This window comes from Ascaphus truei, chromosome 8 (assembly GCF_040206685.1).
Source record: "Ascaphus truei isolate aAscTru1 chromosome 8, aAscTru1.hap1, whole genome shotgun sequence".
NCBI classification, from domain to species: domain Eukaryota; kingdom Metazoa; phylum Chordata; class Amphibia; order Anura; family Ascaphidae; genus Ascaphus; species Ascaphus truei.
In genome coordinates this window covers 67006791-67022011 of record NC_134490.1, presented here as the reverse complement: position 1 = coordinate 67022011, position 15221 = coordinate 67006791, and the positions used below count along the sequence as shown (strand labels likewise).

At 39.1% G+C, this 15221-nt stretch overlaps 2 protein-coding genes across 5 annotated transcripts in view; one reads left to right on the top strand and one right to left on the bottom strand.

The window, feature by feature from the left end:
- Positions 1–3757, bottom strand: part of POLL (DNA polymerase lambda) — an 11732-nt gene extending 7975 nt beyond the window's left edge. For 2 of the 3 annotated variants that reach the window (XM_075612424.1, XM_075612426.1), the window contains exons 1-3: positions 3399–3541; positions 1787–1917; positions 262–559 (exon numbers count right to left, since the gene is read on the bottom strand). In XM_075612424.1, the coding sequence (XP_075468539.1) occupies positions 262–559; positions 1787–1895 (407 nt within the window). In that variant the 5' untranslated portion in view covers positions 1896–1917; positions 3399–3541. The other variant, XM_075612425.1, reaches the window with a different exon arrangement.
- On the top strand, positions 3652–13729 carry DPCD (deleted in primary ciliary dyskinesia homolog (mouse)). 2 transcript variants are annotated; one of them, XM_075612428.1, is made up of 6 exons: positions 3652–3813; positions 5189–5269; positions 5869–5993; positions 6318–6451; positions 12987–13089; positions 13551–13729. In XM_075612428.1, exons 2-6 carry the CDS (start codon positions 5230–5232, stop codon positions 13653–13655), a joined length of 507 nt encoding a protein of 168 aa, XP_075468543.1. In that variant the 5' UTR covers positions 3652–3813; positions 5189–5229; the 3' UTR covers positions 13656–13729. The 2 variants fall into 2 exon arrangements, with proteins under 2 accessions (XP_075468543.1, XP_075468542.1); XM_075612427.1 differs by having other exon boundaries at positions 3800–3935.
- Positions 13730–15221: the final 1492 nt, after the last annotated feature.

The following is a 15221-nucleotide window of genomic DNA, read 5'->3' as shown; positions in this document are numbered from 1 at the left end:
CCCGGATTATTAGGCTCGACAATGCAGAAGATAGTCAGAAGCACATCTAATATAACATAGTAATCACCATATATAAAGCTCTGTGTCTGTGGCTTTCCACATTACTAGAACATTGCGTACAGTGTATTGTAGAGCAAATTGCTTCAGACATAAGCAGAGAAGTTGGCTTTATTGCTGTGTTACCAATGCAGATTTGGTAGAGGAATGTACATTAAGTTGTATTCTTACCAAATACCAACAGCTGTAATATAGAAAGATCACCTGTCTGGAATGAAGATGCGGTAACCAGCAGTGTTGACCAGCTCTTTTTCTTTAATACACAGGCTCAGCCAAGATGACTTCACAAGCTGCACCCCTGGGGGGAGTTTTTTCAGTTTCAGCAGCCGGAAAGCGCGATCACAATCCATTCCTTCATCCACTATAATGTGCGTCACCTGACAGGAAAAATGGGGGACAACGTGCCCTCCATTTTGAATAATCTGTTTCTGAAGTATTTCAGATCTGGCCCGGCCAATTCCAGCCTGAAGAATGTGCGCACTGACACTTCCAAGCCATTTCTCTAAAAAAAAATGATAAAGTTGTCGAATTAATATAACTGTCATACAATAAACTGCCAAGACAAAATTGGTAATTTCTCTGAATGCCAAGGAAATAAAAGGTAATTGTCCAACATTCTGCAGTTAAAGCTGCAATCCAAGCAATAGCCTACGTGTTTTTTTTTTTTAATAAATTAGTTCTGTACTATGAGAAAATACTTGTAGCATTTTTTTAAAACAAGTCTGAATGACATTGTTAATGTATTATAATGTAACAAGCATTTTTTTTGTTTCTTTAGCAACCTTTTACAAAGTCACATCCCCTTCCTCTTCTGAAACAGACTACGGCACAACCCTTTTTGAGCCCTGCCCTCTCTCTAGCAGTGCACCAACTGTATCTAGTGACTGGCTGGTCACATGACCTTCCCCACAGAACTTTGCATCTTTGGTCCTCTTCTGCTGCACTGACAGCCGTTTAGTGAACCCTGAAGCCGAATATTCGCTGATCGATCACAGAACGGATCAATCGGCAACTTAGCATTGGGTGGATTGTATTGATGCACATATTAAAAGGGAAAAAGATGAAATAAAAAAAGGCAGCACGGACTACTGCTTTAAGGGACAGGAGGACATATTGTATGATTTTAGAAATATGGAGAATCACAGGAAGAAGCATATAAGGCCAGACAGAAAGGGAATCATAGAATGTTGTAGCCTGGTACCTATAATTGATTTATTTAGTGTCAGAGGATTCCACGGTGTCACTGGCATACTTGGAGGAGTTAATAAGTGTTGGAATCAGATATGTCTGATGATATGCAAAGATATCTTGTGCCTCTGTACACCTGCCCTCCTATACTCACACCCATTTGAGAAAAGTATATATAAAAAAAAAAAATTATACGAGATGCTGTACAAATTATATATTTAGGCCAGGTCTCCGGTGGCTACTGAAGCGCCCGCTGTGGCGGACACTGCAGGGACAAGAGTCGCCCACAATGGGGCTGGGCCCGCTGCAAGGGGTGGCCGCCGCGCTGCGCCGACAGAAACTCCTGCTCTCAAGAAAATTAACGGAGCGCTTAGGCCACGCCCCCCGGCGGTTCCACCAATGAGGGCGAACCTGTCGGGTGACGTCAGTCACGCCCCCATCACGCCCCCCTGTAGCTCACTGCAGTCCGGGGGACTCGGCTGCACGTGCCGCCAGCCTGGCAGACGCGCGTGCAGCGCAGGCACTAGGGCCGTAGCCTTACCTTGTACGCCAACATCAGTCTTTATCTTTTTCTCGTCCTCTGCTGAGACAGAGGCCTCTCTCAACCTCTTTACTTTTGGGAAAGCTTTGACAATACCTGTTGGTTCCATACACTCCCCTTCACAACACCCCCTGTGAAGAAATGGAATATATCAATTTGTAATGAGTTTAGCTGTCAAAACGCAAGATTAAGAAGTACAAGTTAAGGTAGTGGGTCACAGACGCACTCTTTATTGCAGTAGAAAATAGGTTACTGTACAATAATTTAGAAACAAAGTAGCCATTTTGTGCCCTGTGCTAAAAATTAGATTGTGAGCTCTTTGAAGCCGAGACTCACTGTGCTTGTAAATTCCAATATTGTCGTCACATAGCAACATGCATTACCTTAAGGAAGCGTGACTACCCATTCCATACAGCAGTGGTTTTCGAACCTCTCACAAGGAAACCCAAATTGAACCATGTTTTGGGAATAAAACAGCAACACTATTTATATGTAATCTAAAAAGAGTCATGTTTCGTTAATCCCTTGGTTATTACAAAAATCTGGTATGGATGAAGATTCCCAAGGGAGAATTTGAAAACCACTGAGAGTTGAGCAAATTTGGCTGACTAAAAGGCATCTTGCCTTCTGTATGAAGAAAGGATGTTTGCGTGAGGGGTTAACTCGTTCTGTGATCAATTATACATAGAAGAAAAGCACAACACTTAGGGCAAGAGCACACATGGTGCTTCGCGGCGCCGCGTGCGCCTCCGTCTGCTGGGCGATTTGTGAACATCCCCAGCAGACGGAATGATCCGCGAGTGGGCGAGAACTGTAAAGTTAATACTTTTGCTTTCTGTCACAGGCTCAAATGGTATAGAGCAGCATCTCACAAAACTCAATCCCTTATTCTCAGACGAAATAAAACATTGTTTATCCAGGTCTATATAGATCAAGCAAGGGAACATAAATGAGAATAAATAAAATAAACCCTGTCCTCCAGCAATTTCAGCAGCCAATCAATGAAAACATCCGGGCATTGATTGGCTGCTGAAACTGACGTCGCGCTGCTGTAGCCTGCAATCAACACTTTTGAAAGACTCCAGCTACAGCAGCGGCGACGATGCCGTGCTTCGTAGCCAATGGTAGTTTCAACAATGAACACTACCACTGGCCGCCAGGGGTCGGTGACGAATGCGCGCGCATGTCGTGTAGCACTGTGTGTGCTCCAGCCATAAACCAATCTTGGTCTATGTGATTACAATCCACTCCCGGCCCGGATTCCCATTTGTTGTTCTGTTAGGAACACTAGAATAGTAAGAGTTTATTCGTATTATCAGACTGTAGTATAATATATAAATATATATATATATATATACTACATATATACACACACACACACACACACACACACACACACACAGTCTGCTGTAATAATAAAGTTTTTCTGCTGCAGGAAAACGTGTTAAGAATGATCAAAAGCAAGAAGCCAGTCTGGATGCTTAACCCATACAATACAATTATATTTAAATAGCAGGTGGTACTTTTCTTTATTTGTATTTATTACACCTCACCCTTTGCTGGCCCATATGTTAGATTTAAAATGCATATTCTGCCCGCAACAAAGGGATACCTTGTATATAATATTGAAGATTATGAAACTGCAGCATATCAGCAGCACCCACTATAACATGTAACAGTGCCCTGATCACAGCACGGTCTCCGGTGCCCCGGGGACTGCTCACAAAATGCCCGCGATACCCCGCTCACATACAGCACGTACTTACTAAGTAAATAACATTCCAGCTGCAGCCCTTTAACCAAGCACAGGGAATAATTAGGTCACTACCGGTTCCGGTGTAGCCGGAAGTTATCAGCCCATTAGTTTTTATTAATACCATTAATATTTTCCTTTCCCCCTCCTCCCCCCTGATTAATGTGCGCGTGCTGCGACCTGTCCGGGTGTGCGGGCGGCGGTGCCTGAAAGGGAGAAGGCCAAGCAAGGGGGGTGGGCGCCGCCGCGTTCCCATAACAACCAGGGCAGACCGGTGCGGTTGCCATGGTAACGGGGGTGCGCGTATGTGACAGCTGAGTGGTGTTTCCAAGATGGTGGTGCCGAGCTGGCTGGAGAGTCTGAGAGCGGCAAAGAAAACCTCCATCCTGCAGGAGGGTGAATGGGACATATCTGGTTCTCTTTGGGTCGACCCGTCCTCAACATTTCCCCTCCCGCTCTGTTATTTGAGAAGTCTGGACACGTGCAGCACCAGGCGCGGTGTCTATATATATATATATATATATATATATATATCGCGAAAGGGTTAATTAAAGCTGCGTCTATTGTGAATTCATAGGTTAAGGTCTCTTTCTCTTGCCCCTCTGTCTCCTCCCCTCCCCCAATACCTTCAACTAGTTTCCCAACGGGGCCACATCCGAAAACAAAGGAGTATAAAGGCCACAGGAGTATTATAATGTAACATTTTAAACACTTGCAAATTCTTGCAGCAGGATAGATTTTAACACGACAACTACTATGAATAGCAGAAGCAGACAGTCCAAAAGCCACCCCAAAGCCCATTGTGTGGCGGTTATGGCAGCCAGGCTGCCAGTTGAAGAGCCCTGCCCTATGGTGTTTGTATGAATATTGATGTGATCTATGTATACAGGCAGTCCTCGGTTCTGGAAGTAGCGTTGGATAGTGTAAGGCCTCGGACACGTTTACCGCTGGCGTGCTGAGGCTCAGGGAAAGCGGGTGCTTTCCCTGGCCTTGCGGTTGCTTGCCCGGCGCGCCGTCGGGGGGCGGGCCAGTGGCGTTACGGAGCTGGTTCGCCCTCATTGGGCGAGCCGCTCACGTGACCGGCCTGTCGCGCCGGCAAGCGGGGGAAATTTTAAAATTCCCTAAGACCTGCGCTTCCGCGCGCTTGGGGAAGCGTAGGCGAGCCCCTACTAAAGCCGCTCTAATTGCGGCTGTAGGGGCTCAGTGCTGAGCGGGAGCGCGCCTCAGCGCGCTTCCGCCAGCAAGCGGTAAACATGGCCGAGGCCTAACCATTGTAAAGTGAGTCCCATGTTAATCAGTGGCGGTGAGCATTGCATTGTAAAGCGTTGGATATGCCATTCGTTGTAAAGTGAAACGTTGAATAGCGAGGACTACCTGTACTGCCTTCCCGGGACTCTGCATCACAGGCCATGTTTATTAAGCAGTCTTCTGTCATAAAACCCTTTCCAGTGCTGGAAACACCTTGCGTTCACTTTCAAGTCAATAGGCTGCAAATGTGTCTTGTGGTAGAAGACTGCTTAATAAATGTGGGCCTATGTGTATTTGGCCTGCTACCAAGATTCACAATTTTATATTATTTTAACAAACTTTCTGATGATACATTACATTTTCTTATCTTAATATGTTGTAATGTTTTTCCAACTTTTTAGGCAGGCGGAAAGTACATTATCTGTTTTCGGATGGTAAAGAAATGGCTGAGGAGTATGACTCAAAGACATGTGAAATATTGGGTAAGTTACAAGGTGTGATGAATACAGGACCAAGAAATATAGATGCAATATCTTTTTTCCGGATTGTTCTTGCGTATTAAGAATTCTAGTTACAATTACATTTAAAAGGTGCTATTTTTATGAGTGTTTTTGTTTCCATTCATTTTAACTTTAGGTGAAGACACCATGTACATAGTCCTGAGTGCTCTAACAACGTTTCTACAAATTCATCATTGGTTTTAATTATTCAAGATTTATTGAAAGGCTTTCCTAAAAAAAAATGATAGCCTAACTCCAAAATATATCATTTATGCAATAGATTCTGCATCACACTTGCAGTAATTGGGTCTAAATAGGAAACATTTCTTGAAAACAAAATCTTACAATGGGGTTCTCATCCTAAAAGCCTCTTAAAATATTATTGTACATTGGTACCTGTCCAGAATTTTAATTATTTCCTGAAAAAGGAATGGGAAACGCAACGTAGAGCTAACCTCCAAAAGAAAACAAAATGGAACCACAACAGTAAAACAAATTGCGTAATTGATCTTTAGGTTGTTGTCTACACATGCAATTATTCGAAAAACACACTCCATGATATTGCTTTATTGTATTTACAGTTAGGAAATGGAGAGAGAAGTCTTCCCTTGGAGCATATGGTCAGTGGCAGATTGAGGTTGGGGAAGTGTCGCTGCCAATCGTTGGGGAGCTACAACCCGACTTCTTAAAGGAAAGCAGTACAAATGTATGCATTGCTCAACAGTTACCAACTATAATTACAACTTTACATATTTCTGCTGTTTGCCATTCGTTTTAATGACAATACAAAGAAGTGAAAACATTATATTCAAGTGGCATAAAATATTGTGCAGAAAAAAGTAAAATTGCAAAAAAAGCATGGTTTGTATAATAATAATAATAATAATAATAATACATTGTATATGCCAATATAGTGGCAATAGACTATATTAAAACACACATTGTGAACATCACTCTGAATGTATTATACATACACAAACAATAGACCATTTATATGACATGCTGATTTTAATATTTCTATATTTTAAAGCCTATTTTCATAAGGAAGGATACCAAAGCTGGTTTTCAGTGGAGGATTCGTAATCTGCCTTACCCAAAAGATGTGTATAGTGTTTCTGTGGAGAAGAATGAACGCTGCTGCGTTATCCGAACAACCAACAAAAAGTAAGTGAGAATCTGTAACTTCAGGGACTTTCCTTTGACATCTTTGTTACTGCTGGTAGAAGGTAAACATTTTCACGATAAACAAAAGCTTTGGATGCTTTTAACCATTATTTTCTAATGTCTTTTAGTGATAATATTCCCTCATTCCCAATAGTGTTCTTTTTTTCCATTTGTGTCTGGGCAAAAAACTATCCCGCAATAAAATTTTTAAAAAAGTAGGCAGTGTATATATTCTAATATGAAACCTTTAAATGGTAGAGGTGTAAAATGCTTCAATAGTTTCACGTTATTGCAACACTGTTGCTGTGTGGTACTGCGCCTTTAAACAAGTTCTTGTATGGAAACCTTTTCAGGGCAGGACAACAGAGGGCACTCTTGGAAAGGAGCTATGCTAAAGCATTCACTTTAGAATCTGCTCTAGTGAAAAAGACAAGACCGGTTAACTCAATCCATTTTAACACACTATTCACATATTACATATTATAAATATATAGAACCACACAGGCAGTTGGGTTTAAGAATAATTGAATGCACACCTGTAATGCTAGATGCTTAATAAAGCAGAAATCCCAGCCACAATAATTATTTTCCTCAGAGCTGATCTGTGGTCCCCTGACCTCTAGGGACCCTACAGTTGCAAGTAAAATAGACTTTTTTTCTAGTTTGTGAATATTGTTGAACTGTGGCCATATTTGTCATTTAAAGTCACATCAGCTCCTTATGATGTTGCAAAATGTTATTGTTCGCTGGGGCGAGCCTGACCCTGAAGGCATTTTTTTGTTCACCAGGCAAGTAATCTAGCCCGGTCCAGTATCTCAGAAACTGGGTACTCCCCCGAGGTTTGGGAACCACTGAACTAGGAGCTTATCTGTGAAGTAAACTATCTATCTCTCTATATCTATCCAGCCGGCAGGACTGATGCTTTAAAACATCTCACAACAGAGTTTTGCCAATAATAAGATTTGCATCTCATCAACAATGTTTTAAAAATGCTGCAAAGGCAAGTATTTTTTCCCCCAAATAGATTATATAATACTTATAGCAAACAAGAAGAAAAATCTGTATATCTGTACATTTTAAAATTAATGTTTATATAGGATGTGAAATAGTTTGACCTCCCATCATCCATTTAAAAAAAATAAAATGTAAATGCATCTTTTAGGTCCAGGTGTGTGTGCGTGTGTGTGCGTGTGCGTGTGCGTGTGTGTGTGTGTGTGTGTGTGTGTCTCTCTATCTATCTTTGTGACTTGCCTGGGTGCAGTTAAAAAACAGATTGGATAATCAGCATTTTAAAAAGGCTCGTGTTAAAGCCAAAACGTTGATGCATTAAATTATATTTTTCCACGATTTCAAGTAATGCTAGTGCCTTAGTTTTTGGATGCTGATTTATATATGTATATATAATCTCCAAACACTCAAAGTAAAAAGCGCAAAACTTTGTGTGTGTGTGTATATAGTAAAGTAACAATAGTGATAAGTATGTAAGAGTTCAATACAACCCTCAATATAGTCCAGCTCTTCAAAAAGGACTTTCCAAGAGGTCCCCAAGCAAATACCAAAAAGTTCTGGAGCCCAGCTTCCCTTGGGGTATATAGAGAAAATAGGAACCATATACACTTTGAGAAAAATATAGTTGTTGATACACTGATATATATATAGTAGATTAAATGCAGACTGTATATATATCTTTATATAGCGCCATTAATGTACATAGCGCTTCACAGCAGTAATACATGTGACAATAATAAATAACAAATAATACAAATAACACACAATGAGAAGTGCTTCAGACATAAAAGTGACATTTAGGAAAAGGAGTCCCTGCCCTGAAGAGCTAACAATCTAATTGGTAAGTAGGAAGAACGTACAGAGACTGTAGGAAGGTGTTCTGGTAAGTGTGTTTGCAAGGGGCCGCGGTCGATGTATGAGGTGTAAAGTATCAGCCACGGAGCTACTCCTATGCTTCATTAAAGAGGTTGGTTTAAGATGGGTCTTAAAGGTGGATAGAGAGGGTACTAGTCAGATATTGAGGGAAACGGCATTCCAGAGATGTGGGACAGTCGGTGGGAGAGGGCTTTAGACACAAAAGGGATAGAGAGAAGATGTTCTTGAGCAGAAAGCAAGAGTCGAGATGGTTTATAGTGAGAAATTAGGGCTGAGATGTAAAGATGGGCAGAAGAGTGTAACGTTTTAAATGTGTACAGGGGGCCTTTAACTTTTTTCATGTAACCATGTTGGCATATATTTACAGATTATATTTACTTTTCCCCTTTTTTTTTATCTTGAATAGTTCAACATTTTAAATATGAATGCATTTGTGTTACAAGGAGCTGCATTTGGGTTTAGTGGTTAAAACTCCGGTACAACAGAAAACTAATTATGAATGCATGTTTTACCCCCCAAATCTGTGTTGAAGCGTAAAATTAATTAATACTTAACACCTTTTTTATTCCTTAAATTATCATCAGTGTTGCTAAAGTTGCATCATTTAGATAAATAAATTTCTGCCATGCCAAGGTAAACCCCAAAACACAGATTCTATACTATAACATGCAATATTCACAACTAACAAATAACATTCTCCCCATTACTCTCTGCTTGTTGTGCATTTATGAACACACTCCCATCATTACTTCTGTAAATAGTTTCATATTTTGAGAAAAATGGTACAGCTGAACCCCGTTATAATGCGGTCCTCGGGGTCCACAGAATGCGACGACGTTATAACCGGGATTGCGTTATAAAATTTCACCGCGCGAGGACTTACCGGCATCTACAGCTCTCTCCTCTCTGCTGCTCACCCTGCTTCATAAACATACATAAACCAAGTGTTTTTGATCAGTCACCACACTTTGATAAAGCTCTTTTGAGTGAAACATGTCAGTGTGACCTTCCATTTTTGAAATTAATCGTTTTTTTAGCTCGCCCTCTTTTACTGCCTTTTGTTTTGCGGTGCTTTTTGGCTTTGTGACAATTTTTTTCTCTCCCTGCTTCATCAGCAGCAGCACTTACGTAGACTTTTGAGCGCAGAGGGTCACATGACACGCGCACACACATATAAACCCCGCTACACCATGTGGGAATTTTTTTTTTTTTTTAAACATTCAATGCTTTATTGTTAACAGATACATACACACACCCCTACACCATGTGGGAGTTGAACATGAATACATTTTATATAATACACATGCAGGAATCGAAGCCAAGACCTTTCATGTGCTAGTACCAATTCCCTACCTGCTACGCCAAAAAATAAATGTAGATGTTTTTAAATCGGGAGCCACGCTCAGACCACAATATATGCGGATCCGCATTGTAGCGGATCGTGCTATAACGGGGTTGAGCTGTATATGTATTGGCTGGCCTTGCCAAAACCATGGATTTTAGAGTCCATGATACAATCTTCAAAGTCACTAAATGTGTTTTTCCAGACAGTTCTATTTGTCATTTATGACTTTCTTCACTTTAGAGAAACATTAAATATTTCTTGGTGAAAGTTCCATACAAAGATTCAACTGAAAGGCACTATCTCTACTTCGAAAAGCATTGTTTTTGTCATTTATCATAGTGGTTTTCAACCTTTTAAGACCTCAAAGCCATTTAGGAATGTAATTGGACTCCATGGAACTGCAGCCTACCTAATTTACATACGTAAAACGTCTAGAGCTGTACTAAGGCTTACTATACACTAGAACACCTTTCTATATCACATGTAATTTAATAACTAGTTCAATTTCTAAATTAAAAATCTAACAAACACACAATATTATTTCTTGAAAAGTAAAATATCTGCCGTTACGCACATTTTTTGGGATGGAACCTCTGGTATCTTCCTGCAGAACCTTGATGTTCCACAAAACAGGTTGAAAACCACTGACCTAGCAATAAGTCTGTTTAAGCTTTCCACATAGACTCTGATCTTTCCTATTTAAACTAAAGTACTCCAATCCCTCCGTTACTATGTGTAACTTTTTCTGGGGATAGAACAAGATGGCTGCCATTTCCTCAACAGAAAATAATGGTTTTAATTGAATGCATAATATGATTTCTAAGTAGAAATAATATAGAAATGACACTAAATATCTTTGATTATTCTCCAAATCCTTTTTGAGATGGATTTATTTTAATCTTTGTCCATTGTTGGTTCGTAATTGTCGTATAGATACGACATACAGTCCACTAGCAACACTTCTATTATCTCTACGTGCCACTCAAATAACTTTTTGTTATTGTTTCCTATTTAAAAAAATAAAATAACTCTCACTGTACTAGGTAACATGATAGTAACCGCAAGTATTAATATAAACAAAGCACTTCTCACAAAGACTGTCATTATCAGTTAAACGTGTTAATAAATAGTTCCAGACAAATACTACCTATTGCTTAAATGTGTTTTAATTGTGATATTAAACAAGTCCAAGCATTAATTTAATATGTATAGGTTTACAAAATTCTAATGTTAAAGTATGAAATATTATTTAATAAGAAACACTTATTCAGTGGATTACTCTCTCAGTCCCTCCCTGTACTAAACCAAGTTATGTTCTTTGTATACCCTTTTATCTATCATTGAGGAGTTAACACTTCCTTAACATGTCTTTGTGTTCATCTAATCTCTGCTATTTAACCTTTGACATCTCCCTTATTATCCATGTCTGCCACCTTTACCAAATACCAAAAGCAGTTACATCACTGAAGACTTTAATCTCTCTCAGAAAGACACATTCTGCAAATATATTTGTTCTGCACTCACCTCTTTTACAGCTAAATTTAGCAACGTGTGTGTGTGTGTTTTATATATATATATATATATATATATATATATATATAGTGCAGAATAAATGAGTTCTTCAGTATTAGGTGATACCTTTTTTGTTGGACTAACAATTTATGTCATAGGACAAGCTTTCGAGAGTTCTCCTCTCTTCTTCAGGTCAGGCAATACTGATTTACACGGGAATCAATGGCTAAAACAGTGTATAGAGAGAGAATTTTTTCTCTCTCTATACACTGTTTTAGCCATTGATTCCTGTGTAAATCAGTATTGCCTGACCTGAAGAAGAGAGGAGAACTCTCGAAAGCTTGTCCTATGACATAAATTGTTAGTCCAACAAAAAAGGTATGACCTAATACTGAAGAACTCATTTATTCTGCACTATCGCAACTGGACTAACACGGCTATTTTCTGCTTTATATATATATATATATATATATATATATATATATATATATATATATATATATATATATATATATATATATATATATATACATATATATACATACATACACACAAGTTGCTAAATTTAGCTGTAAATGAGGTGAGTGCAGAACAAATATATTTGCAGAATGTGTCTTTCTGAGAGAGATTAAAGTCTTCAGTGATATAACTGCTTTTGGTAAAGGTACCACATTTTTGATAATTTTGATAAAATGTTAACTCACGCAATTTCATTGGTTTCTAAAAACAACATTCTACGTGTGTGTGTGTATATATATATATGTGTGTGTATGTATATATACACACATTAAACATTCTACGTGTGTGTGTGTGTGTGTGTGTATATATACATACACACACATATATACACACACACATGTAGAATGTTTTGTTTTTAGAAACCAATGAAATTGTGTGAGTTAACATTTTATCAAAATTATATGGCATGTGTGATATTAGTGAATAACAAAATGTTTTACTAAATTCAATAAGCAATATTTTTCCGGTTGTAGGTATGTGAAAATACCATTTTAGCACACGCGTACAAAACATAAACCTCTAAGATGCCAGCAATTAACTCTTTCACTGCCGGGGTGCTTAAAAAACCTCTTGCAGTGACATGGTAAGCCATGTAAACTTCCAATATTGTAGTGATCTTAAACTACAGTACAACTATGTTGGTCAAGAAATGTGTACATGCATAACATTAAACACTGCACCTCATTTCTGCATTTTACTGTCCAGTCCTTCCTTCTACCTTCTCTCCCCTTAAACTGTCTGACTGACCTTCGTTCTCTTCCCTCTTCCACCCTTAACCCCTTTCTTCCTTTCTACCGTGCTATCCTCTTTTTTTTTTTCTTTCTCTTTTTACACTTTCCACCTGCCAATATGCTTTAGGTGCGAGAAAGCCCAGCTATTCACTGGTAATGAGCTTTCTTCAACATCCGCCTTGGTATGAATAAAAAAGGAAAATTGGGACCTGTGCACTCCCCAATGCCGAGTTCTGGTTCCTGGAGATGGACTGGTAATATTTTTTTTAGCTCGGTTGGGGGGTAATATTTTCCCTCTCTTCCAACATCCTCATTATGCCAGGCGACAGACCTATGTGGGTGAGCAAAAACAACTATTTGATTACCTCACCAATGTACTGATAGTCTAACTATCCTGCTTTCCTTATATTTGTTTTATTTATTTTTTTCAAGATCTTGCTTGTATATACAACATTGCAGATTCTATTTTGTAAATCAAGGACATAAGTAGCAGTTTGCCTTTTTTTACATAATGCCTCATTTTATCGTATATTTTTTTTCACAGATATTATAAAAAGTTTTCTATTCCTGACCTGGATAGATGCCAGCTTGACCTGGATGACCAAGCCATAAGCTTTGCCCATGCTAATAACACGTTAATAGTAACTGTAAGTTCTGAGCTTAATTTAAAATGACGTTTTGGTAAAGACCTGCAATTTAATCTAGTGTTTAGTACAGTTTTTATAAACGAAATGTGTCTGTACCACTGATTACTGGAAATACGTAATAGTTCATATATTATTGTTCTTTGTAAATGTTTCTGTGGACTGCAGTTAACTGATACTTAAACTAGGTCTTTATTCTTCCGTGTTTTTTTTTTTTGGTTACATCATTGTTGACATTGCACATTGACATTGGGTAATTCTACCAGTAGAGAAGAATACATCACCGACATCTTTTGGATTCTTGATAAATACTTTGCAATCTCATTTAAACTCAACAGGGTCAAAATGTTCAGGCATTTACTTTGATTGGGATGTGTTAGGTTTGCTACATTTTATGCAATTATACACTGGTAGGGTTAGGTAAGGTGTTCAATAGTTTACTAATTTTTTGCTCTCATCCATAGTATCAAAAGCCTAAGGAAATCCTTACTATTGAAGAAGAATTACAGAGGGAGCTCAAATCGATGAAGACAAGTACTGAAGGAGACGTGGAATGTAAAACACAGTGACTTGAGAAAAATTAGAAGATTTATATTTGTTCAATTTAAGAAAAAACATTAAATAGGCTAGTATTTTTTTCATTGATGTGCCTGTTTTCAGTGGTCGACAAATCACCAAAAAATCTACTCGCCGAACAAAAAAATCTACTCGCCACCTAATACCAAACGTGTGCTGCTTGGGCCAATAGGAGCTCGCCACGATGTTAAATCCACTCGCCCGGGGCGTGCAAATGTATAGGTTTGTCGAACACTGTCTGTTTTGCTATCATGGAGTAGTACATTTGATTCCAGGGTTTAAACCATTTACATTTGGGTGTATACTTAAAAAAAAAAAAGACATAAAAAGGGTTACAGGAGGTACAAAAGGGGTGTGGTACTAAAGGGTGAAAGCAAAACATTACAGAGACCAACAAAAACAGGTTACATTTAAGGTCTACCAATGAAATAGGTACAGTACATGTGATCAAGAATATCTAGTCTTAAACCCAATCATAAAATAATGGAACAGTTGTCGGTAGTGCCCAAACCCATCTGTGCCGATAGTTGAAAGTAACTCGGATGAGACAGCGGCAACTCCCAAGAGCCCAGATTATATCTGGAGAAGAATCCTTGAAAAGTTAGCTACTCCTAAATAGACTTTCCATTGTTCCTAGACTCTTATGAATTTATGCAAAGAATCCGCTTGTACACTTGTCAGTTTTTCTATCACAAAAACCCTCCAGATTGTAAATCTAATTTGGTCCGAAGATGGGGCTTTGGGCTTCTTCCATGCCACTGCTATCCCGCATCTCATGCCAGAGTAGATGTTTATCAAAAGTTTATTTTCTTTCTAAGTTAGCATAACCGGTCTACACTATAGAGCGGACCAGCGGTCTAAAGGAATAGATACCTCGACTACCTTGTAAAATTTAGTGTAATTGTTCCCAAAGAACCCTGATTTTTGGACAATGCCACCACATACGTAGGAAGGAACCAATTTGGCCACACCTTCTTGTACACCGAGAAGAGGAGGTGCAATGAAAACAAACGAGGAGTGAGGTACCATTGGTGCAGGAGTTTAAATGCATGCTCCTTAATTACCAAACAAATTGAGCTTTTTACTACCCCCGTAAAGATATCCTCCAATTCATTTCACTAATTCCTCCAGGTCCTCCCACTTAAACATAAAGGATTAACTCTGGCGTCAACCAGAGATATATAAACTTGTACACTTTAAAAATTAGACCCTTCTGTGCACCATTGAACAGGCATAATTCCTCAAACTGAGTGAGGTCTGAAAAAAGGGGCTTTTGAGTTTGTGAATGCCCTTAGGTTAAGGAACCTAAAAAAATTCAGTGTGGCAGACCCTGCCTGGTCCACTGTTCAAACAGTACAACCTCTGCACAGCCATAAGAATTCTCGTGATATGTCCTGAGCTCCAACTCCCGAAATTCAGAGGACTAAGATCTGGGGCAAAATCCATATTATTATACCGCGGCAACATGGGGGAGTTCGTGGTTGTGAGTGAATGCTTTAGCGTGGTTGAATCCCACATTTTTAACGAGTGGGTCACTTTGGAAAGGGGGAATTTCAATG